The 21,479-nt window shown below is 58.6% G+C and overlaps 3 protein-coding genes across 4 annotated transcripts; 2 read left to right on the top strand and 1 right to left on the bottom strand.

The window, feature by feature from the left end:
- The first annotated feature begins 275 nt into the window (after positions 1 to 275).
- On the top strand, positions 276 to 5,620 carry NR2C2AP (nuclear receptor 2C2 associated protein). The gene is made up of 6 exons (XM_077122067.1): positions 276 to 605; positions 738 to 828; positions 1,005 to 1,110; positions 1,192 to 1,259; positions 1,478 to 1,588; positions 5,045 to 5,620. Exons 1-6 carry the CDS (start codon positions 568 to 570, stop codon positions 5,063 to 5,065), a joined length of 435 nt encoding a protein of 144 aa, XP_076978182.1. The 5' UTR covers positions 276 to 567; the 3' UTR covers positions 5,066 to 5,620.
- RFXANK (regulatory factor X associated ankyrin containing protein) lies at positions 1,652 to 6,692 on the bottom strand. The gene is made up of 9 exons (XM_077122066.1): positions 6,225 to 6,692; positions 5,732 to 5,966; positions 4,220 to 4,300; positions 4,017 to 4,082; positions 3,750 to 3,850; positions 3,520 to 3,645; positions 2,949 to 3,015; positions 2,592 to 2,672; positions 1,652 to 1,906 (listed from the first exon to the last, which is right to left on the bottom strand). The coding sequence occupies exons 2-9, from the start codon at positions 5,877 to 5,879 to the stop codon at positions 1,836 to 1,838; spliced, it is 741 nt and encodes a 246-aa protein (XP_076978181.1). The 5' UTR covers positions 5,880 to 5,966; positions 6,225 to 6,692; the 3' UTR covers positions 1,652 to 1,835.
- Positions 6,693 to 10,477: 3,785 nt separating this feature from the next.
- BORCS8 (BLOC-1 related complex subunit 8) lies at positions 10,478 to 17,593 on the top strand. Of its 2 annotated transcripts, none has more exons than XM_077122069.1 (4): positions 10,478 to 10,587; positions 13,075 to 13,187; positions 13,591 to 13,655; positions 16,977 to 17,593. In XM_077122069.1, exons 1-4 carry the CDS (start codon positions 10,551 to 10,553, stop codon positions 17,089 to 17,091), a joined length of 330 nt encoding a protein of 109 aa, XP_076978184.1. In that variant the 5' UTR covers positions 10,478 to 10,550; the 3' UTR covers positions 17,092 to 17,593. The 2 variants fall into 2 exon arrangements, with proteins under 2 accessions (XP_076978184.1, XP_076978183.1); XM_077122068.1 differs by lacking the exon at positions 16,977 to 17,593 and adding an exon at positions 13,991 to 16,929.
- Positions 17,594 to 21,479: the final 3,886 nt, after the last annotated feature.

Here is a 21,479-nt window from a genome sequence, read left to right on the forward strand (position 1 = left end):
CTCAGGCTGCTTTAGCGACCAGGAAATGGATTTGGTGAACTTTTTTTAGAAGGCCTCTCGGACTCCAAAACCGGTGCTCTGTACCCGCGGGCACTAAGAGACAGAACCCCGCACGCCGTTGGTGCTCAATCGCTTTCGGCGCCCACCTCCCGGTTAAGCTGATCCTTGCACTCGGTCCCTTTAAGAGGCAGACCCTGGGGGCGGGGCCACAGTGGGTTCCGTCCCCGGGAGCGGCGGCTGGGCGTGGCCGCGTGCCCCACTGCGCCTGCGCCGCGCCCACGTGGCTCCGGGTTCCTGCCCCGGTTCCCGGCCCGGGTTTCCGAGACTCTGAGGGCCGGGCGGTCGCCCCGCGACCCGCAGGAAGCATTCTCCTCTTGCCCCCCGGGCACCTACAGCTTCCTTGAGCCCCCGTTTTCCTGGCAGAGGACTGATAAGGGCGACATTTAGGGCTGGAGCGGGACGGGAGCGGCTTCTCGTCCCCGGTTGCGGGTGGGGGCGCTCAGGGACAGAGGCGGGGCCGAGGCGGCGGAGCCGGGATTCGAGCCCCGCGCGGCGTGGAGAGCCGAGATGACCCATTCTTTGGTTTGTGCGGAGACTGTGAGTAGGTGAGCAGGAGACCCCAGCGACAGCTGGTCGAGCGCCCAGGTGGACGGGGATGGGGGCTAGGGAGCGCGGACCCGGTGGGGACGGCCCCTCCGAGGCCGGGCTCAGCCCCCTTTTTCCCTTCGTGCCACCAGGGTGAGTTCGGTGCTCAATCGCAACACTCGGCAATTTGGGAAAAAGCACATGTTCGACCAGGATGAGGAGACCTGCTGGAATTCGGACCAGGTGAGGGTCTTGGACCTTCCACCCCAGCCTGCGTGAGATGCGGGGTCCAAGGTGCTTCAGGAGCGTCGGGGTGAATCCCTCCCCTGCGGCCTGCCTCGTGGAGAGACATGGGTCTGGCTCTGGCAGGCTCTGAGCCTGACTTGAGCGTGAGCCTCAGTTTCCCCCTCTGCTTCCAGGGCCCCTCCCAGTGGGTAATGCTTGAGTTCCCGCAGCGCGTGCGTGTCTCCCAGCTACAAATCCAGTTCCAAGGGGGCTTCTCGAGTCGCCGTGGCCGCCTGGAAGGTGCCGGGAGGGTGTGAGGGGCTGGAGGTGGGTGCTGGAGAGGTCTTCCAGCCTCACTGACTGCCCCTTTCTCTGCTGCAGCTTCACAGGGGACCGAGGCGCTGCATAAGGTTGTGGATTTCTACCCCGAGGACAACAACTCCCTCCAAATATCCTGCCTTGGCCTTGGCCTCTGAAAGCCCAGGGCCCCGGTGGGAGTCCTTGCCATTGCCCTTGAACAGTGGCGTCTCTGGGCCTCCTCTTCTTCCTCCATCTCTTGGGGCTGGTGGTGTCTGAGCTGGGGCTCTAACCCACGTCTGGACGGGCCAGGGGCAGCTGGGCGGGAAACTGGGTGGCTGTGCATTGCCCTTGACTACTTCATGCTCACATTTTCCCCGTGCCCGCTGCTGAGGTGGACTGGCTGAAGGTGACGTTTGAGGACACCACTGACTTTTTTGGCCGTGTGGTCATCTACCACCTGCGGGTGCTAGGGGAGAAGGTATGAGGCTTCCCAGCCAGCCACCGCCTCCAGGCAGCCCTCAGGGAAATCACAGCCAAGCCGTTTAAGTTCTGCACGAGAGGGTTTATTGGTTCTTCTCGGGAAGTACCCTCCTTCCCCCCAGTTCTGTCCTGAGCCTCTCCCCACTGTCAGGAAGTAGGGGCCAGCTTTGCACCCCATTCTGGTTCTCCTGGTCCTGGGTTGACCCTTTGGTTCCCTGAGTGGCTGCGTCCCCAGCCAGTGGCCTTTACTCGGGGTCGGCGGGCATGAGGCTGCTCTGGAACAGTTTGAGGATGTGGTTCTCGATGGCCTGTTGTACTGCGATGGGACGGGTGGGTGTGAACTCGGGCCCTGCCACTCCCTGCTCTGCCCGTGGGGGCCTGAGGTCTCCCAGCCCCAAGACCTGGACAGAGCACCTACTTTATAGACCAGTGATAGAGGAGCCCTCTTCAAGCATGGCTGGGAAGGCCAAGGAGACATGTCTTCCCGAAAGTTTATAAAAATACAGTTTTTGAGGCTTTTCAGAATTGTGAGAAAATATCTCTTCCCAAAGTTAACCAGAGTTGGGCATTTTATGATAAAAATGAGAGGGGCTTGGAGGAACAGTTTCTGTCCTAAATGGGCTAAACCTCCCTGAAAGAAGGAAAGGGCTATTTCCTGAGCCATGACTCTCCTCAGGTATCCCCCATTTTATAGCTGGGGCACCCGGGATCCCACTGTGAGTGGGCACTCAACCTGGGGCCCACCTGCTACCAGGGGTCCCCAGGGCTCCAGGAGAGAGTCTGGCTGAGGACTGGCCCCCCTCCTTGGCGTCCTCGCCTGCCAGGCCGTAGCACACGCTGTTCCTCCTGCTGGGCCCACACCTTCCCTCCTGCCTCCAATCTTCCACCTCCATCCTGGGGAAGCCTCCCCGGTCCCCACCTGTCCCCCAGGCTGGGTCAGGGTCTCCTCTGGGCACGCACAGGGGGGTGTCCCATCCCTGCCCCAGCCCTCTCAGGCCAACCTTTCCGGTAGCCCAGGGCCACGGCGAGGTCCATGGGGGTGTAGCCAGAGTCGGCCTCTGTGGTGAGATCAGCTCCTCGGGCTGCGGAGAGGAGCAGGTGCTGAGTGGGGCCTGCACATGGGGGCTCTGCAGGTCCAGTAATCCCCCCACCAAGATGGAGGGACTCCTCATCTCCGGGGTTGCCCGGGCCCCACGGTGAGTGCTTTAGCACTCAGCTGGACCCAGACCCAGGCCTTGTACGACCCCTGCGATCTCCCCACATCAGCCTGGAGAAAAGCAGGGGGTGGTGCCCCGTCCTAAGAGACGATCAAGCCATGCTCAGAACAGTCTGTCCTCCCGCTGCCGGCCCCCACTCACCCAGCAGGGCCTCAACGCACTTCACGTGGTTCCCCCGCACCGCGTAGAGCAGTGGCGTCCCTCCGTTCTGTGGGGGGTAGGGATGGGGAAGCCAGTGCTCTATCCTTTCCCCAGTTCTCAGGATGTCCCAGTCTCTGGACTCTGAGCTCTGTGGTTCCTTCCTCTGTTCTCTTCTGGCCTGAACTTAAACACCCCTTCCTCCAGAAAGCCCTCCCGACCTCCCTCCACTGCTCCACTGGATAGGCTTCCTCTTGGCCCCTCAAGTTGTCTGTGCGCCTGCCATCACAGTGCCATTCCCTAAATCTTTTGTGTGTGTGTGTGCATGGGCCAGGAATTAAACCCTGGCCTCCCACATGACAGGCGAGCATTCTATTATTGAACAGCCCACATTCCCAAAATCTCAGCAGCTCGTTCTGGAGTTCTGTGAGGACCATGGACAGATCTGTCTAGTTCCCAGCTCCCAGAGCAGGGCCCAGGCACCCAGGATGTGTGTGATAAGTGTCTGGAGGCAGGGGCAGAGCCCAGGAGGCTGTGGTGGGCACGGGGCAGGGAGTGGACAGCGGTGCCTCACCCAGTCATAGCTGTTGACATCCACATCCCGCTCGAGGAGCAGCCCGACGATGTCGGTGTAGCCGCCCGTGCTGGCCAGTGACAGCGCGCTCTCCCGTTCCTTGGCCAGGATGTGGGGGTCGGCGCCCTGGCGAGCAGAGGGCCGGGGAGTCCTGGGGTCACTCCTGCAGCCCCAAGTCACAGACGGGCACCCCCCCACCGCCCGCCTGCGTGAGCCCGGGCCGGACGCACCCACTCCAGCAGCAGGCGGACAGTCTCGATCTCGCCGAAGGCTGAAGCCCAGATGAGGGGGGTGAAGCCGCGTTCGTCCGGCTTGTTGACAAGCTTGTCACCTATGGGGAGGGGGCAGGACCACTGGGGTGGGCCCATGCCAGGGAAGGGGGCCAGGTCGGGGGCAGCGCGGCTCAGGGGGACGCCGAGGCAGGAAAGACACACACACGTGTGGAGGGGCGCAGGTGTGCGTGTGACACCCGTGGGCCCCTGCGAATGGACACGCACCTTTCCTCAGGTGCTCCCTCAGCTGGCTCAGCTCCCCCTGCGCCGCGAGCTGGTGGATGGACAGGGCTGGGGCCAGAGAAGAGGAGAGCCCATCCACACCCGCTCTGTGCCTCCGTTCCTCAGTTTACCCTGCCCTGCCCCCCACCGCAGCCAAAGGTGCTCCCCACCCTGCCTAGCCCCCAGGGAGCCTTGGCCCCACTCACAGTCCAGGGTGGCAGGCAGGGCCGACACCTCGTTCCCCCGCTGCCTGTTAGTGAGGGTGGTGGAGTGCTTCAGGGAGCTGCCTGCGGGGAGAGGAAGGCCCTTGGTTTCCCCTGGGTATGGGGCTACCAAGGGCAGTGCCTGAGACCCCATTTCTCCTGGGAACCCAGAGTGCAGTTCTCCTCCCTGCCAGGTGATGCTGCTGGCAAGTGGGGGCGTCATCACGCATAAAGAGAAACAGAAGAAGATCTCAGGGTCTCAGAAGAAAGAAAAAGCAGGTGGAAGGTGACAAAAAGGGTGGGAGAAGGAAAGTCTGTTTCAGACAAGGTGACCAGGGAGCACTTCTGGGAACAGGGCCCCACTGAGGACTCCGTGAGTTGAAGAAACCAGGAGGGGAGGGGAGGAGAGGAGGGAAGAACATTCCAAAAGATGTTCAGAGACCCCAGTCAGAAAATCCTCCTCAGTTCCTCAGCAAATCAGAGTGCCGCCGTGTGTCCCAGCAACTCCTCCCCAGGTGTAAACCCAAGAGAAATGAAATAAAGTGTTTCGTGTCCAAGGGAGCGTCTGACACCCTCTGTGCTGTTGGTTCATGTGTCAGCTGGGCCAGGATGGGGCCCCAGCTGTCCCTTCAGGCTAGCACTGGCCTGACTTCCTGTGAGGACTTAAATCATCAGTCAGTTGATTGCATCTGTGATTGCATCTGGTGACATCTATGCTCCACTGAGGAGTATCTTCGGCTACGAGAGCGGTCTCTCACAGCTGCGTGAGATGCTTTTCTAAAATCTCACAATATTCACAGATCTCTCCTGTTGGTTCTGTTTCCCTAGGGAGTCCTGACCTCCACCTAACCTCGCTTCACTTCAGCGTGAAATTTCTACACGAACTTTCACAGCAGCTTTATACACAACGGCCAAAAAAGGAGGAAACAGCCCGACTTTCCCTCAGTGGACGGCTGGACACATGAAATGTAGCGTGGCCATGCAACTGCCGGTGATTCCACCATGAGAAGGAGTGAAACCCCGAGGCCTGCAGCATGTGTGGTGAACCCTGCAAACACGCTGAGCGAAAGGAGCCGGATGCAGAGACATTTATGTCATTCCGTTTATCTGAAGTGTCCAGTATGGGCAGCTCCCCAGAGAGGGAAAGCAGATGGAGTCTGCCAGGGGCTAGGGGAGGAGAAATGGGGGGGGGGGGGGGTCACAGCTAAGGGAAACGGGGGTTCTTTTGGGGATCACGGAAAAGTTCTGGAAGCAAAGGTGGTGGTCGCACAATGTGACTGTACTAAATTCACCGCTGAACCGTACACTTGTCAATAGGTGAAACAGTGAATTTTTTTTAAAGTTGCATTTTGCCACAATTAAAAACACATCAAACGGCAAAATAAATAAACAAGGTATGGCTGCCTGGCTGGGTGGAGAGGAAGATGTGACTGAGGGGTGGGAAGTGAGGACAGATGTCCTGTGACCACGCCAGCACGTGGTGGAGGGCTGAGCCCAGAGGTGGGGAGGTCTTACCTTGGGGTGAGAGGATGCCCATGTCTGCTTCAGGGGTCGCAGGCTCCGGGGTGCAGGGGAAGAGGCTGAGAACCACGGTGTCCGAGCCGTCAGGGTCGGGGGGCCGCTGGGCCAGGCTGAGGTCTTCTGTGGGGTCGGGGGGCTCCATGGCGGAATCTGATGAAGCTCCCCTCAAAGGGGAGGGATGACGATAATTGGTAGCAGCTCTTAAGTAGGCACCCACTGTATACCTGACCTGGGATTGTGAAGGGGGGTTATTTGCCCGAACGTAGCAGAGCCCCCCTCTTCCAACACCCTCACCCCCACGGGACCCCAACAATGCAAGGCTTGAAAGCGCGGGTTTCAAAGAAGTCCCGCGGGTACAAGCTTTAGTAGGAGGCCGGCTGCACCGGCAGTGTCAGGAATTTTCGCCCAGGTTGTTTGGGGGGCGGCGGAGGGTCGCCTGAAAGAGTGAGGCTCGCACAAAGATGAACTTGGCCCCAGTGCCACCCACCTCTTCCCAGCGGATCCAGGAGCGCCACTCAATCTCCTCACGAGCCTCCTCCGTGCCCCCGCGCCGCAAGCCGGGGTCCCCCAAAACTTGGGGGCCCAATTCACAAACTTTTATTCTCCAGTTGATGAAGGGGGAAGGGGATGAAGCCGGGACCCTCAGCGCCCCGGCTTCCTCTGCTGGGACAGTGAGCAACTTGATACGCGACGGCTCCCCCCACCCAGGAGTTCCCCCACTGCGCCTGCGTACCCCCGCCCCCCCAAACTGCGAAAGGGCCCCAGACGCAGGCGCTGCTTCTGGCCCTTTAAGACCCGGGGGACAAGGCACGGTTTCCGCTGGGGCCGGAGGAACACAGCTGCGCCTGCGCGCTCTTGCCCCCCGCCACAGCGGATGGGAGTCCTCCGGGCTTCCGAGGCCTCTGAGGATGTCACTGCGCCTGCGCCCGCGCACCGTCAGCTCCGCCCACAGCTTTTTCGCAAAGGAACCGCTCGACTTGGGCTTGAGGTAGGCGGGCGGAGCTTTCCCCAGTCGGAGGGCGGGGGCAGCGGAGGGGCCGTCTGGATTTAAAGGGTCAACGTCCCTATTTCCGCCCTCTTGCCACAATAATATTCCTTCGGCGGTTCTGGGGGCCTGTGGGTGTGTCTGGGGATTTGGTGACAGTGGGGTGGCACGAGGACGGTGTTGAGACGCCTGAGGTGGGTACAGTGTGGAGTGTAACCCCAACTTCGTAAAAAAGGGGTTCTGGACAGAAGGGGCCTTTCCCTCTCCCTGACTGGGCATCCCTCCATGTTAGAAAGAAAGCTGCACCTGAGAGCGAATAAACGCTCACCCTATCCGGGAGAAGAAAAGAATTTACCACCTTGCAAGAACAGACGGTGGGGCCGAAGGGGGCACCATTTATCCCCTAAGCCCAGCACGCAGGTCCCGCCCCTGTTTCCCCATTGGCTGGGCCCTCCAGGTCCCAGCCTATCGGAGAGGGCCTCCTCACCCACGTGAGGCCCGTTCCCCGCGACCCTGGCCCTACCTACTTTTTCCCATATAAGGAAATGGCCCCAATCCCCAAGCTTTTCAGTAAGTTTCGTTTACCCCATTCTGTGCCATTTTATGTGAAAGCTAAACTTAATTTTACTCATACAAATGCCCCCTCTTTCTTTTGAACCCTCTTTAGTTTTCGTTCTAGTTCTTTTCCAAACCCTCCACCACGGGGCCCTCCCTCTCTGAGGTGGCACAGGGCATGTGGCCCTTTCCCAGCAGGCATGTGCCAAGCCAGGGCGGGCTCAGCGGACTTTTGAGTCCATCCCAGGGCACCCCGGATGATGCAACACCCAACTGCTGTGAGTATCCTGGCTACGATAATTAAAGAAGTTAAAATGCACCCTTTCCATGCCCCAAACCAGCTTTCTAACGACTCTGTGGGAGGGGGTTATCATCGCCTGAATTTTTTGCCAATTCTTCAGATAATCCCATTAAGGCTTGTAAAGCCTTGGTGACACTTCCACCTGGGCCGGAATTAAGGGGAAGAATGTCCTGACAACTCTGGGTTCACAGCCAATTGGGGAACCAGCCTCCAGCAGTGACTTCCTTGGCACTGAAGGGCCAGCTGGAGAGGCTGCTGCTGGTGCTGGGGAGAGGCCGTGTATCCTGAGCCTTCCCACCGGGTCTCTCCCAATAACATGCGCCTCCAACCCATACACTCCATCAGGGGAGGTGTACTTGTTGAGCCCCAACTGCATTTCCCACCTCAAGTGGTGATGGTGATTTTTGTCTGCCCTTTGGATTGTTATCAGTATGGGGTCGCACTGCAGATCCTGGCAGTGTGGTGGAAGAATTCCTTTGTAAAAGGTTATTTTACCCTGGTGATCCTGCCATTTTTGCGAACCCCAACCGTCGGCTGCAGTCCCCTCTCAGTATTGGTAGCCCACCAGACGTGGTTCCAGGTAGGACAAGCCGGACTGGGAGTCCTGACTGGTTCTGGGCAGAGATAGTTGTTCTTCCCACTCAACTGCCACTGATGCGCTGCCTCTGCAGTCTGTGACTTGGCAAGTATCGGACTGAACAGCCTGGGACTGTACACCTTCCGTGACATTCACCACCAACTCGACGGGGCTGGCTCCATCCTGAATTTGGAACATCATAACGAGTATAATGATTCTCATTTTTAAATTGAGCTTCAAATCCTTCATCTGTCTTCCTTGGGTAAGACTCTCAACCAGGGTCACTATTAACTATGTTAGATTAAAATACAGAATCTAAGCCTCCTCGCCTTTTTCCTTCCCAGTTACTGTCTCTACAGAGTAACCTTTAAAGAGTCCGAAGTTGGAGTTATTCCCTAAGACTCGGACTGTGTTGTTGGATAGTTATCCCCTGGTTCAGGTACTGGTGCTTCCACTCGGGTGTAGTGAGTCCAGCCTTTCTCTGCCGGTTCAGTTGTCCACATAAGGTTCTTCCCAGGTCGGTTGAAGTTTGAACTCTTTCCACCATCTGATGAGGAGCCAACTGCCTGGTTGGTGTTGATGGAAAGCAAATTCAAGAGGTTGGGCCTGGGCCAGCAAACCAGGGTGACTGACAGAGTAGAAGGCAAAACCAGTCCATAATTCTTAAGGAAGAGGTCCTTTGAACCCAAGGAAGGGAGAACTCTAGTTTTCCTAGGGAAAAACAAGCCAAACTACACCTTGTAGGGAGAGATCCCCAATTCTTTTCTAGGGGCAGTTCTAATTCTTAGCAGAACTATGGGTGGACACTTGGTCCGGTTTCTAAGATTAGTTTAGAAAAATGCTTCTTTAAAGTCTGATTCATACTCTCCTCCACACCTGAGGACGACGGACACGGCGTGGGGGGTGGGGGCGGGAATCCCATGCAGTCCCTAAACTTTGCATGACATCCTGCAGCAAACGGGAGGTAACGTGGCTACCGTCGTCGGAAGCGATATTTTCTACTAACCCATAGCTGGGAACAGTTGGTTCAAGGATAATCTTGGAAGTCGTGATGCTGTAGCTGAGGCTGGAGGACACCCTCCACCCACCCTATTAGATGATCTGCAAGATCCAGAATATATTTTAGTCGTCCTACTAAAAGCATCACCGTGTAATTACCTCGAATGCTCTGAAATGACCTGAGGCCTAGTTCCCTTCTTTTTTCATTTTAATGTTGCTAGGGGGAACCTGTAAACCTCCACCCCCCCCACCCCCGCTTCGCTCCCGCACCCATACTCCTTCTTGGATGTCCTTTTCATCTTCTGCGGTAAGCAAGGCTAAGACCACTTCTCTCTGCCCATCCCTTACCTCCAGGTCCAGCCCCATGTGTGCTATCAGGTCCCTTCCCAACAAGTCACCCCTAGCTTCTGGGATGTACAGCAGGGGGCTTATAATTTGGTTATCCTCCCAACAGATGTGAGTAGGTTCAAGAATGGGGACTTTAAATCCCTCCCCTTTTACCCCCGAAACAGTGAGGGAGCAAATGGAGAATCCCATCCCCTTTGGGATGTGGTTCACAGAACAAGCTGCTTTGGCGTCTACCAAAGAAATGTAATTTCCTCCTGATATGGGCCCACCGCCAGCTTTACCAAAGGCTCCCATTGCTCCTGAGAAGAGGAGCCTCTCACCCCCTATCCTCAGAATTCATCAGGGATGGCACCCCACCTTCTTCCTTTAAACTCGGGCACTCCCTTTTGAAATGACAGAAGGATGTATTCACGATTTTGCAAGAAGGGGCGCGCAACCGAAACGGGGTGCCGGTGGCTGCGGGCTGCAGGGCGCTGACCCAGAGCTACAAGCATGCGGCTGGTGGCCGCGCCGCAGAGCAGTAGCATGCGTCAGCATCAGATTAGCATTTAGTCCCCACACCCAGCACGCAGGCCCCGCCCCTGTTTCTCCATTGGCTCGATACTAGAGGTTACAGCCTATCGGAGAGGGCCACCTCACGCACGTGACGCCCACTCCCTGCCTTCCGGCGATCCTGGCCCTACCCACTTTTTCCCATATAAGGAAATGGCGCCAATTCCCAAGCTTACGTCGGAGGCTCCTTCCCTCCCCAAGCAGGCTGGTTTTGCAGTCTTTTGGCTAGTTGGTTTTGTTTCCCCCACTCCGCGCCATTTTGTGTAAAAGCTAAACTTAAATTTATTCCTACACTCCAGGAGTCTCGGGAGGCTCTGCCAGCCGGCCAGCGCGTCTCTTTCCCCTCCCGCCCCCGCTCGGGTCCGCGGAGACGCAGGAGCGGAGGGCGCGGAACTGCAGCGGCGCGCGCCCGATTTGCGAGGGGGAAGGCTGAGGCTGCCGTCCCCGCCCTCGACTTCCGGTTCCGGTCCGGGGGTGCCCTAGGGCCTTGGTCGTGATGGAGGAGCCCGAGATGCAGCTCAAGGGAAAGAAAGGTGCTCCCCGGGCCGGCGCAGGACGGAGGGGCTGCGTGGGGCCGGGCACTCCTGGAGGTGCAACCTGAGACGGGGCGGTCGGGGCGCCCGCCCGGGCGAGGGCGCGGAGAGAGCCGGCGGGGGTGGGGCCGAGATTGCGCTGCCCTGGGGGCCCTGACCCGTAGGAAGTGGCGGCGCTTCGGCCTTGAGGCCGGGAATCGGGGAGTGTAGGCGCCTCCTACCTAGGACTGTCGTGAGGGTTCCGTGCCCTGGTGCTGGTGCAGCGGTGGGGGAGCGCCTGGTAGTCGCTGCGTGCACTTATATATCTACCCCTTTGTGTATGTCCCCTTCGCTTATCAGACCTCGGTAAGTCGTCAGAGCTGCAAAATATGAGGTGTTATAAGCTATCTGCAGGTCCTACATGGCTTTCTCCTCCCGCTCACATCTTCCTAGCTAATTGTTTAGAAAGCAGAAGTACTTTTAATTCCCTCGCCTTCATAACAATACTGGGAGATGCAGGCTGTTATTGTGCTCATTTTCAACAGGAGGAAAAGGAGACTCTCCTTTCTAGGCAGAGCCATCCCGGACAGACTCCTGTGCTGCTTCCCTCTGGCTCCCAGACAACCTGGGCTCTCTTCCTCCCCAGTCACTGCCCTGGGCAATAGCTTTGGCTCCATCCCTGTAGCAACCCTCGACATGGCTGCTGTTATCGTTCCCATTTTACAGTGTAGGAGACTGACATTCAGAGAAGTCCCTGCCTTCATGAGCCCAAGCTTTATTCTTATTTTTTTTGAAAACATATAACCTGACAAGGTGTAATGGTTATAAAAGAAACAAATAAGGTGCCAAGGTCAAGAATGAGGTGGGCAGAGGGATCTGACTGAACCTGGTGGTCAGGGAGGGCCCCTCCCAGGAGGTGGCATTTGAGCTGAGCAATGAGGGATGTGGGGGAAGGGCTGGGGAAGGTGTCTCGGCAGGGAAACAGGTGCAAAGGCCCTATAACCAACCCAGAAGGGTTTGATTTGGTTTGTGCTATCTAATACAATAGCTACTGGCCACATGTGGCTATTTCATTTTAACTTAAGTGAGATTAGTTAAAATTAGAAAATGATTTCCTCAGTCACACTGGCCACATGGCAGGTATATTTGGCAGCCAGGTGTGGTTAGTGGCTGTCATGTTGGGCAGCACAGATTATAGAGCATTTCCATGATCTCAGAATGTCCTTTCAGACAGTGTGGGAGTGGACACGGGCAGCCAGGAGCCAGCGTGGCTGGGGCAGGTAGAGAGGTGTCCAGGGCAGTCGCCCACGGCCAGCCCATGTGAGGTCTTCTGGGCCACGTGGAGGAAGGTGGGTTTTATTCTCTGTCTGGTGGAATGATGGGAGACTGACCTATCGGGTGTGTTTGCTAGAAGCTCCCTCTGTTGCTCCTGTGGGGGAAGCAGGAGACAGGGAGTCGGAGGGGCGGGTGGAGTGGTGAGAATGATAAGGACTTGGGCTTTGTTTTGTAGCAGAACCGAGTGGGATGTGGAGGGACGGCTGGATGGAAAGGATGTTTGCTGGAGTGAGGATTCCTGTGCATTTCATCTCTCAAAAAAAAAACACTCGGGGGAAGGGGAGGAGGCGGGTCAAGGGCAGGTCAGGGGAAAGCCTTGTGGAGGGAGCTCAGCCTGACCCAACAGGGGACCTGGGGGTGGGGTTTGTGAATGAGCTGGCCTGCTGCGAGGGAACTGGGCTCTTCTCCCCTGCCCCCTGCACTGATCAGCCATGGCCAAGGGCTCTCTGGGGGACGCAAGCCTCCAGGTGCTTTTGGATCCAGTAGCTGGAGAAGTTTCTTTTGCTAACTTAGTTTCTTGGGGCTGTCGTAACAAAGCACGCAGGATGAGTGGCTTAAAACCAGAGGAATCTATTGTCTCTCAGCTCTAGAAGCCAGAAGCCCAAAGTCAGGAATCAGCGCGCCCTCCAGAGTCTGTAGGGTTCTGGCAGTGGCCTGTCAACAATCCCTGGCACTCTTCGGTTTGTGGCATAACTCGGTCTCTGCTTCCATCATGTGGCCGTCTTACCTTCCTGTATCCAGTTTCTTCTTATGAAGGCGCTGATTGTATGGTATCAGGGTCCATCCTACCCCCGTGTGGGGTAACTAATCGTATCTTTGGAGGTAGGGTTACCTCCTCTGGACTGGGTATTAGGGCATGGATGTGTCTTTTTTGGGGACACAGTTCAATCCATAGCAGGTGCAGTTGTTGGGGAAAAAGGGATCTGAGGGGACCTGGCACCAGCAGTGTCCAGCGCGAGGTGGGACATGTCCTTTTGCAACCCTCGGGAAGAGCTATTTGGCCTGGCCGTGACCAAGGCCTCGGCCATGGGTGACCCTGCTGTGGGGGAGACACACAGTCACTCCCGTCCCCTCTGGCCGGGCTCACAGGTTGAGGAGTCGGGGGTCTAATGGCTTGTCCCTTCTTTCCCCCTGCCCTTCCCTGCCTGGCGGCCTGATGGCACCTGGAGCCAGTCACAGACAAGTTCACTGAGAGCGTCTATGTCCTGGCCAACGAGCCGTCTGTGGCCCTGTACCGGCTGCAGGAGCACGTGCGCCGCTCCCTGCCTGAGCTGGCACAGCACAAGGTGGGACCCCCTGCCCCCTGCCCCTGCGACAGACATCCCCCAACCCCTGCACCTCTGCCCTAGGGCAGGAATGCGTGCGGGTGGTGAGCTGTGGGCAGATGGGACCACTGGGACAGAAATTGGGACAGGGACCTGGGAGAAAGGTATGGTGAGTTAATTGTGTCAGTTGTGACCTGCATGGTGAGCAGGAGGCAGTGGTGAAGGCCCGAGGGACAGGGAAGGCCTCGAGAGTGGTCGCCAGGTGTTTGCAGACCCCACAAGGAAGGGGAGTTATAGGACAACAGGTGTGGGACTGCAGGGTGCTGGGTGCTATAACCCAGTGGGGGCTTCCTCTCCGAGACCCTGGGAGGGGCCCTGTAGGTGTGTAGTAGCTGCCCCCTCTCCTCACGTCTGACCCCTCCAGGCTGACATGCAGCGGTGGGAGGAGCAGAGCCAAGGAGCCATCTACACGGTGGAGTACGCCTGCAGGTGAGTGCCTCTCTGTCCCGCCCCACCGCATGCCCGGGGTCACCCCACACAGCCCCAGGGTCCCCCCACCATGCACTGGGGCCACCCCTCCATGGCCAGTCTCCTGGGCATCCAGGGGCACCCAGCCATCTGCCCAGCAAGCCCTGCCCAGCTAAGCCCCTCTGAGTGGTGCCATGGTGAGGGGGGCACCAGGCCAAACTTCTCACCGTTGTTTCTGATTCTGGGGTGCCCTGGGCGGCCCCTCCTGGTGCTGAGCCCCTCCCCATCTGTCACGGGAGGAAGTCATCTGGCTTCAGGGAGGTGACTTGAGTTGTCTGCTGGTGCTGCCTGAGCAGGGAGCCAGGACCTCGAGGGGCAGCGTTTCCTGTCCACAGCCTGGAGCCCAGACAGGGCGGACAGACTGGGAACGAGGAGGGGAAAGCACGGCTCTGCTGTTTAAGCCTCTCTAACCTGAGGTTAACAGGTGGGGGACTGCAGGGTGCTGGGTATGTCAGAGGGACGGGAGCTGCACAGGTTTGTTTCGGGGACAGGCCGGGTTTCCTGGGAAAGCAAGAACTTAGTGAGTTGCCAAGTCAGGTTTTCTTTTCTTTTAAATTTTTTTAAATACCAAAAAGCACCAAACAAATGCAAACATTCTTAACTTTTGATCATTCCGTTCTACATATATAATCAGTAGTTCAAATTATCATCATGTAGTTGCATATGCATCATCATGATCATTTCTTGAAACATTTGCATCTATTCAGAAAAAGAAATAAAAAGAAAACAGAAAAAAATTTATACATAACATTCCCCCTACCCATCCCTTTCATTGATCACTAGCATTTTAATCTAAATTTATTTGTTTATTTTATTGATTTTTAAATTTAAAAAAAAAATTACAAGAAAGAAACACAAACATTCTTAACATATGATCATTCCGTTTACATATATAATCAGTAATTCACAATATCATCGTAGTTGCATATTCATCATCGTGATCATTTCTTAGAACATTTGCATCAATTCAGAAAAAGAAATAAAAAGAGAACAGAAAATTAAAACGAAAACAGAAAAAATATGTATATATATACATACTATTCCCCTTACCCCTCCCTTTCATTCATCACTAGCATTTCAAACTAAATTTATTTTAACATTTGTTCCCCCTATTATTTATTTTTATTCCATGTTTTCTACTCGTCTGTTGACAAGATAGATAAAAGAAGCATCAAACACAAGGTTTTCACAATCACACAGTCACATTGTGAAAGCTATATCATTATACAATCATCTTCAAGAAACGTGGCTACTGGAACACAGCTCTACATTTTCAGGCAGTTCCCTCCAGCCTCTCTGTTACACCTTAACTAAAAAGGTGATATCTACTTAATGCGTAAGAATAACCTCCAGGATAACCTCTCGACTCTTTTTGGAATCTCTCAGCGAGTCAGGTTTTCTTGTTGTTTTGTTCTTTGAGGGAAAGAGATACCCCGCGTTAGTTTCCTGTGGCTGCCGTGACAAGGTACCATAAACGGGGCAGCTTAAACAAGAAGTTTATTCTCTCTCCGACTGGAGGCCCAAAACCAAGGTGTCCGCGGGCCGTGGTCCTCCCCGACGCATCCCCCAGTGTCCGGTGGCCCCAGGCAGCGTTAGCTGGTGCCTGTGCCCCTCCCACCACTGCTGGCGTCTCCATGTGGCATCTCCTTTGCGGGTCTGTGTGTCTGGATTTCTCTCGTCCTATAAGGACGCCGTCACTGCATTGGGCCCCCCACTCTTCCAGTACTACCTCATCCGCCTACAAAGCCTGCTTTCCAGATAAGGTGCCGCGGTTAGACAGGGACACGGTACACCCCATTTCAGACTCCAGGGCCCTGGGGGGAAGCAGTAGCCAGTGCTTCTTCCTGCCGGCTCCTGCCTGCCTGCCGCCCGCATCCCTGCAGGTGGTTGTGACTCTCTTCGCTGTCCGGTCTTGTTCTGGTTGCTGCAGGGTGTGGCACCTTCCTTAGGGTGCCTCTGGATCATTGGGGTGGTGGGTGGGCAGCCCCTGCACCCTCCCTCGGTGACCCCGAGGGCTGCGTTTTGCTGTTGGGTTGTGTGAGCAGAAAGTCCTGTGGCTACGGCCACTGAGCTGAGTGTCCCGCCGTCTGCTGCAGAGGGATGACGCTGCCCTGGCCTCTGAGCTGAGGCGGTGCCCTTTAGCTGGGTGGGATCTCTCCCTGCTTTCCTTTAGGCCATGGCGGACCCTGTCTTAGTTGTTTGTGATGCTTTAAGCAAGGCTGATGGTTGGTATAAAGTGAAATGTACTGGGATTGTGTCTAGGTTGGGATATGCTATTCAATGGCAAGATTATCAGCCAATTTATTTTAACACCGTGGTGTAGTCATAAAGCTTCCCGTTTTAACCACTTACAAGGGTACAGTTCAGCGGTATTTTATTCAGTATTGTGCTACCGTCCCCACTATCCATACCCAAACTTCCACGCCCCCATACAGAAATTGTGCCCCCTTTCAGCACTGACCCCCCCATCCTCCCCTCCCCTGGGCGCTGGCAGCCTCTCATTCCTTCTGCCTTGGTGAATGTGCCTGTCCTAGATATTTCACGTCACAGGATCTAGTGCTTGAGCCCTCTCTCCTGGCAGGGGCCTCCCCGGGGGGGGGGTCCCACCACGGTACCAGGGTGAGCAGGTGAGGGGCTCCTCCCACGCGGAGGGCACACCCGGGGCTCCGGGACTCACCCAGAAGCTGCCAGCCTGCAGGAGCTTCATCCCAACGGGGAAGCCGCCCAGCTGCCTGCGCCCCTGGCCGCTTCCAGGCAGCCTCTGACTGCTGCTGGACGGGAGCAACTCCTTGGCTTTAATGGAAGGACTTTCAGATGATGCTTTTGGATTTACTGCGGCTGGCGCACCTGGGAGGCACCTGACCCCTTTCAGCCCCGTGGCGCTGTCGGGGTTTTTCTGGTACTTTGGGAAGGGCACCTCCTGTAGGATCTGTCCACAGCCCCCGCCACTGTGGAGAGTGTCGTCCCGGGGGCTGCTCCAGTCTGGTGGGGTCGCACAAGCCGCCTGTGAGGGGCTAGGCACCTCCCACAGGTGCCTCCCAGGAGGGAGATGCTCGCTTAGAGCTGGGGTGGCATGGAGGCTCACCTGCCATCCTGGGTGCTGTCCCCACGCTGGCCAAGGGGCCTGTGCACCGCCCGGGCGGGGCCGGAGCTGCAGGGTGGGCCGCCCTTCTGGGCTCCGAGGGACCCCCTGCCCGCAGGGCACGATCGGTGGGCCGGCACAGGCCCCCGGGGCAGAGGCCAGGGCACTGACCGGCCGACCGGGCCACCCTCCCGTTTCAGCGCCGTCAAGAACCTGGTGGACAGCAGCGTGCACTTCCGCAGCGTCGAGGGTTTGCTCCGGCAGGCCATCAGCATCCGCGACCACATGCATGCCTCGGCCCAGGGCCGCAGGTAGGCCCGCCGGACCTGCCGCCTCCTCTTCGGAGACCCTCTCTCCGCCTGGCATGGCCTGGCGGCTCCGTCCTTCAGCATCTGGAGCCACCGAGCTTGGTTCCCCACGGCCAGGGCTAGGCTGGGCCCAGCAGGCACCCTGGGTGCCACTGAGTAGGAGCCGGGGGTGTGAGGCCCGGGCCCAGAGGCCTGCCAGGAGGGGCGTGTGAGGGGCAGCCTGACCCATGCAGAAAGGCAGAGACCACCAGGGGTCCGAGCTCTGGGCCGAGGGAGCAGCCAGTGCAAAGGGCCTGGGGTGGTCCCAGCATGGTGGTGCCAGGGTGCCATCGAGGAGGCGGGTGGGCAGGGGCCGGGCCGGGGCCCCATGGCATGTCTTGAGGGCCTGGGAGCTGAAGTGGCTTCGAGCCAAGGACTGGTGGACTGAGGACGGAAAGCCTAGAACGAGGTCACCAGGGAGAAGTGTTCTTTTTTTCCTTGTTACAACTTAATAAATGCACATTCGCACACCCATGTCCATGCGCTGAAAGCCATACATCCCCCGGCTGTGTCTGGCTCCTGTTTGGGTCCTGCTGGCTTGTTCCCTGCCCCTGACCCAGCACTTCAAAAGGAAAATAAGCTCACGTGGCTAAGTCTAGTAACTAAGGTGTGAGAATTGTCAAAAGCAAAAGAAGCTTCACAAAGTAACAGTGGGTTTGGCCTTCCTCCCTCCGCTGGTGGTGGGACAGGGGCTTGTTTGGGGTTGCTCGCAGCAAGCGAGGGGGGTGAAATCGCTGGCCGCCACTCAGAGGGGACTGAGCTCGCCGGAAGGCTCTATGCCCCACAGGCCCTCCCAAGGCGCAGCTCCTGTTGCAGCGCTGCCTTGACTGATTTCAGAGGCCTTCCTGTGCCTCCTGCTGCAAAAGCGCAGCACGTGCTTCTGAAGGCTGCAGGGGGTGGGGGGGGTGGCTCAAGGAGCTGCCGACACCCCATGCACAGTGCTTGTGTCTGTCCTGTGTGAGTTCCTGTGCAGCTGCTGAGGGGCGCCTTGGAGTTGGGGGCTGCACCGAGGACCCACTCCACCTCCTTGGCCTGATTCCGGACGTGACTCGGAGGCGCCTTGGCCTTGTCTGGCCCAGATCAGCAGCAAGGGGTGCTGCTGTGGGCCGACCCCTGCTCGGCAGTGATTGGGACCCGCTCTAATGATACTGGAGCTTTTTGCTGGGCTGGCAGTTTGGTGACATTGGCGGGGGGTATCTGCAGGCCAGAGTGTGCCCTGTGCACCCCTTTTCTCACTGCCATCTCCCCAGTTTGCCCGTCCAGGCCACAGGCCCTGTCCCCATCCCGAGCTGGGGATCCTTCCAGACTGAGACAGGGAGACCCTGTGCCAGTTGCCTGGATTCGTTCTCTCTCTGCCTTGAGCAGAACTGCCCGCCCCAGCTCAGGCCACGTGGAAAGGTCACCCTAGGTCCGAGTGGACACGGGCCTCTGGCCTGGCCGGTCAGTGCGCCCCTGCCAGCTCACACTAGTTGGGGGTGGGCCCATGGCCCGCGGCCTGCGGGGCTACTTCCCTGGGAATCTAGCTGGAGGCGTGGGAAAGGCAGCTCCGGCCCATCCCTGAGGACCCCATGTCCGGCCGCCAGGGGGCGCAGGAGGCCAGGCCACTGGGACCCCCAGGCCGTTTTCCCAGGGGCGAGGCTGGGCCGGGCCAGGGCTTTGCTCCCAGGTGCCCACAGACTTGCCTTTGGGCGAGGGTGGGGCAGGCAGCCAGGAGGGAGCCAGCTGGAGCCTGGCGCCCATGTGGCCAAGGGTGAGCGAGGGTGGCCGGGTGATGGGGTCTCCTCCCAGTTCCCCCACCGTCTGCACAGGGTTAGGAGGGTGCCCCAAGAGGAGTGGCCTGAGCAGTGCTGTCCTCGTCCTGGAGAGATCTCAGGCCTGCGTGGCCCTCCCCAGGGTCTTGCACGCTCAGCCCGCGCCCCAGAAACCCGCCCCGCCCCAGGCCCACACCCAGCACTCCCTGTGTCTTCCCTCAGCCCATGGAGGTCTGGAGCCATCCCTTTGGTGCCAGCAATGCACTGAAGGTGCCCCCCAGGACTGAGGGACAGACATAGACACCCCAGCCTCCTGGGTCAGGGCTGGGTCTGAGGCAGGGAGGGGTGGAAGGACCCCAAATGAGGGGGTCTGGAAGGCCTCCCGGAGGAGGGGAAATTGGAGGGGCCTTGAAACACTTCACTGGGTGAGGAGGTGGGAAGGGCCCACAGACCCCTGAGCACTCTGCCCTGCGCTGGGGCTGCTCTGTCCCCGTGGTTCAGGTGAGCCCACCAGGGGGGAGCGCCCGCCCGAGGCCACACCCAGGGCTCCCTGACCCGGCCCTTCCCGGCTGGCCACAGCACCCTCACCCACCTGAAGGGCCTGCAGGGCCTCCCCCAGCAATGTCCTGGGAGAGGTCCCAAGCGGGGCCCCAGGGGACGGCTCCCCCATCTTCCGGGCCCCCTTCCTGTGTCCCCTCTCTGACCCTCTCCACCTTCTCCCGTCCTACTCCAGCCACTAAGGGTGTCCCCTCATCTGACACTTGACTGCCCTCCAGGGGAGGGGGGCTCCACAGAGGTTCATATAGCCTGGGGGGTGGGGTGAGGGAGGCGCTAGGACTAGAACAGGGACCAAGGCCAAAAGGGGGGCCAGTTATGGTTCCTGGAGCTGGCCAGATCAGGAAAGTTGGCCTGGGTGGTGGGAGCGGAGGCAGGGGCCTGAGTAGGTAAGGGGGTGGTGCCACGGGGGCCGGGGGAGGGGGCCTGAGCATGGGAGGGGCTGGCACAGGGGGCCGGGGGAGGGGGCCTGAGCACAGGAGGGGCCGTCTGCCTGCCCCGGCGGCCCCACCGCTGCAGCTGCCACCCTCACGTAACCAGAGCCTGCCTGTTGCATCAGAGGCGGGCGGGCCACTGCGGGTAAACAGAGCGGCCCTGGGGGGGCCTAGCTCCCCAGCCACCCACCGCTCCCTGAGCCCAACTCCCATCCTGGAGCTGAGGCAGAAGCCCCCAGGCCGGGCATAGCCCCGCATGTGTCCTCCACAGCCTGAGTCTGGCATTGGGAGCTGACGGGTAGGGGGCGGGGACGCCGTTCCCACCTTCACAGGCTGCAATGTGAGCCCCCAGGTTTTATGCCGGAAGAGAAAGTTGTGTCCAGACTGGAAGTCCACACCGCCTGTATCACAGATGAGTCGACTGAGGCTCAGCAAGTGTCATGAGCCTCCTGGACCCCCTGTTCCCTGTGCCCCCTGCCACACTGACCCCTCCTCTTGCTCCCCCTCTTGTTGCCCCCACTCCCAGAACACAGACACCACACTGCACACTCTCCTCATTGCATGTGTCCAGTTCAACCCCCTCCTCTCCATCTCCGTGACCTGCCTGGGCTTCCCACCCACTGCTCTGGCTTCATCTCTATCCGCCCCCCCCCCCCCCAAGCACAGTCCTCATCCCCTATTCTGATGATAGAAAAACTTCAATAGTGTCCTTCCTTTAACCTTCACAAATGCTGTTCTCTCCTTTAGGAAAACCTTCCTGCCAGTGGCAAACTCCTACTCATGCTTTAAGGCCCAGTACAGATACCCCCTCTATGGTTGGGAAGCCCTCCCTGCCGCCCCCAGCACAGTCCTCATCCCCTATTCTGAGCTCCGGCAGCCTTCTGTCTCTCCCTCTGGCCTGATCCTGACCCCACAGGACTACCAACCCCAGGCTGGTAGACTCAGCGGCTTTGCCTGGAACAAGCCAGGCCAGCACATGTGGCCAGCAGTAGTGTATACTTCACTCTCCTTCCCTAGCTAACCCTGCCCTGAGGCCCTCTGGACCTGGCCTGTGCTGGGATGGGATGGGATGGGGTGGGGTGGGGTGGGGTGGGGTGGGGTGGGGCGGCCAGGGGGAGGGGGGCAGGCTTAGAAGCCCCAGCTAAGTGCAGTCCTGGGCGTCCTCTCAGAGAGGAGCAGGAAGGCAGGGGCCCGGTAGAAGGGTGGACAAAGCCGGGGTCCTGGAGGTCCCCCCACAGGCACCTACACCCGTGCAGTCGGGGGGGGTTACCCCGAGCTGAGAATTGGGACCGCAGCCCGCGTAGAAAAGGGAGCTGTCAGAAGTGATTGGCCCCGGGTCCCAGTTAGGACCAGGTGGGAACTAGGGCCAGGAACAGGTAGGGTTAGGTCATCAGTAAAGGAGGGCGCCTGGGGGGGGGCGGGGAATCCTGGCCGCCGGGTCTGCGCCAGCCCCTCCCCTGCCCTCGTCCCGCGTTTCCCCCCTCCTCGCCCAGTGCCACCCGGGGGACCGCCCTCCATGCAAATTAGCCCGCGCCCGCCCAATCGGCGGCTGGGAGGCGGGGCCCCGCGTCCAAGCACCGCCCCCCGGGGCGCACCTGCGCCGCGAGCCGCCGAGC

This window comes from Tamandua tetradactyla, chromosome 11 (assembly GCF_023851605.1).
Source record: "Tamandua tetradactyla isolate mTamTet1 chromosome 11, mTamTet1.pri, whole genome shotgun sequence".
Classification (NCBI taxonomy): Eukaryota; Metazoa; Chordata; class Mammalia; order Pilosa; family Myrmecophagidae; genus Tamandua; species Tamandua tetradactyla.

Coding starts and splice junctions, on each gene's coding strand:
- NR2C2AP (XM_077122067.1), top strand. CDS start 568: ATGACCCATTCTTTGGTTTGTGCGGAGACTGTGAGTAG. Junction 1,260..1,477: donor AGGACAACAACTCCCTCCAA/ATATCCTGCCTT, acceptor CTTCATGCTCAC/ATTTTCCCCGTGCCCGCTGC. Junction 1,589..5,044: donor TGCGGGTGCTAGGGGAGAAG/GTATGAGGCTTC, acceptor CTGTTTCCCTAG/GGAGTCCTGACCTCCACCTA.
- RFXANK (XM_077122066.1), bottom strand. CDS start 5,879: ATGGAGCCCCCCGACCCCACAGAAGACCTCAGCCTGGCCCAGCGGCCC. Junction 3,851..4,016: donor GAGGGAGCACCTGAGGAAAG/GTGCGTGTCCAT, acceptor CCCTCCCCATAG/GTGACAAGCTTGTCAACAAG. Junction 1,907..2,591: donor GGCCCTGGGCTACCGGAAAG/GTTGGCCTGAGA, acceptor GTCCCATCGCAG/TACAACAGGCCATCGAGAAC.
- BORCS8 (XM_077122068.1), top strand. CDS start 10,551: ATGGAGGAGCCCGAGATGCAGCTCAAGGGAAAGAAAG. Junction 13,188..13,590: donor CTGAGCTGGCACAGCACAAG/GTGGGACCCCCT, acceptor TGACCCCTCCAG/GCTGACATGCAGCGGTGGGA. Junction 13,656..13,990: donor ACGGTGGAGTACGCCTGCAG/GTGAGTGCCTCT, acceptor CTGCCTGAGCAG/GGAGCCAGGACCTCGAGGGG.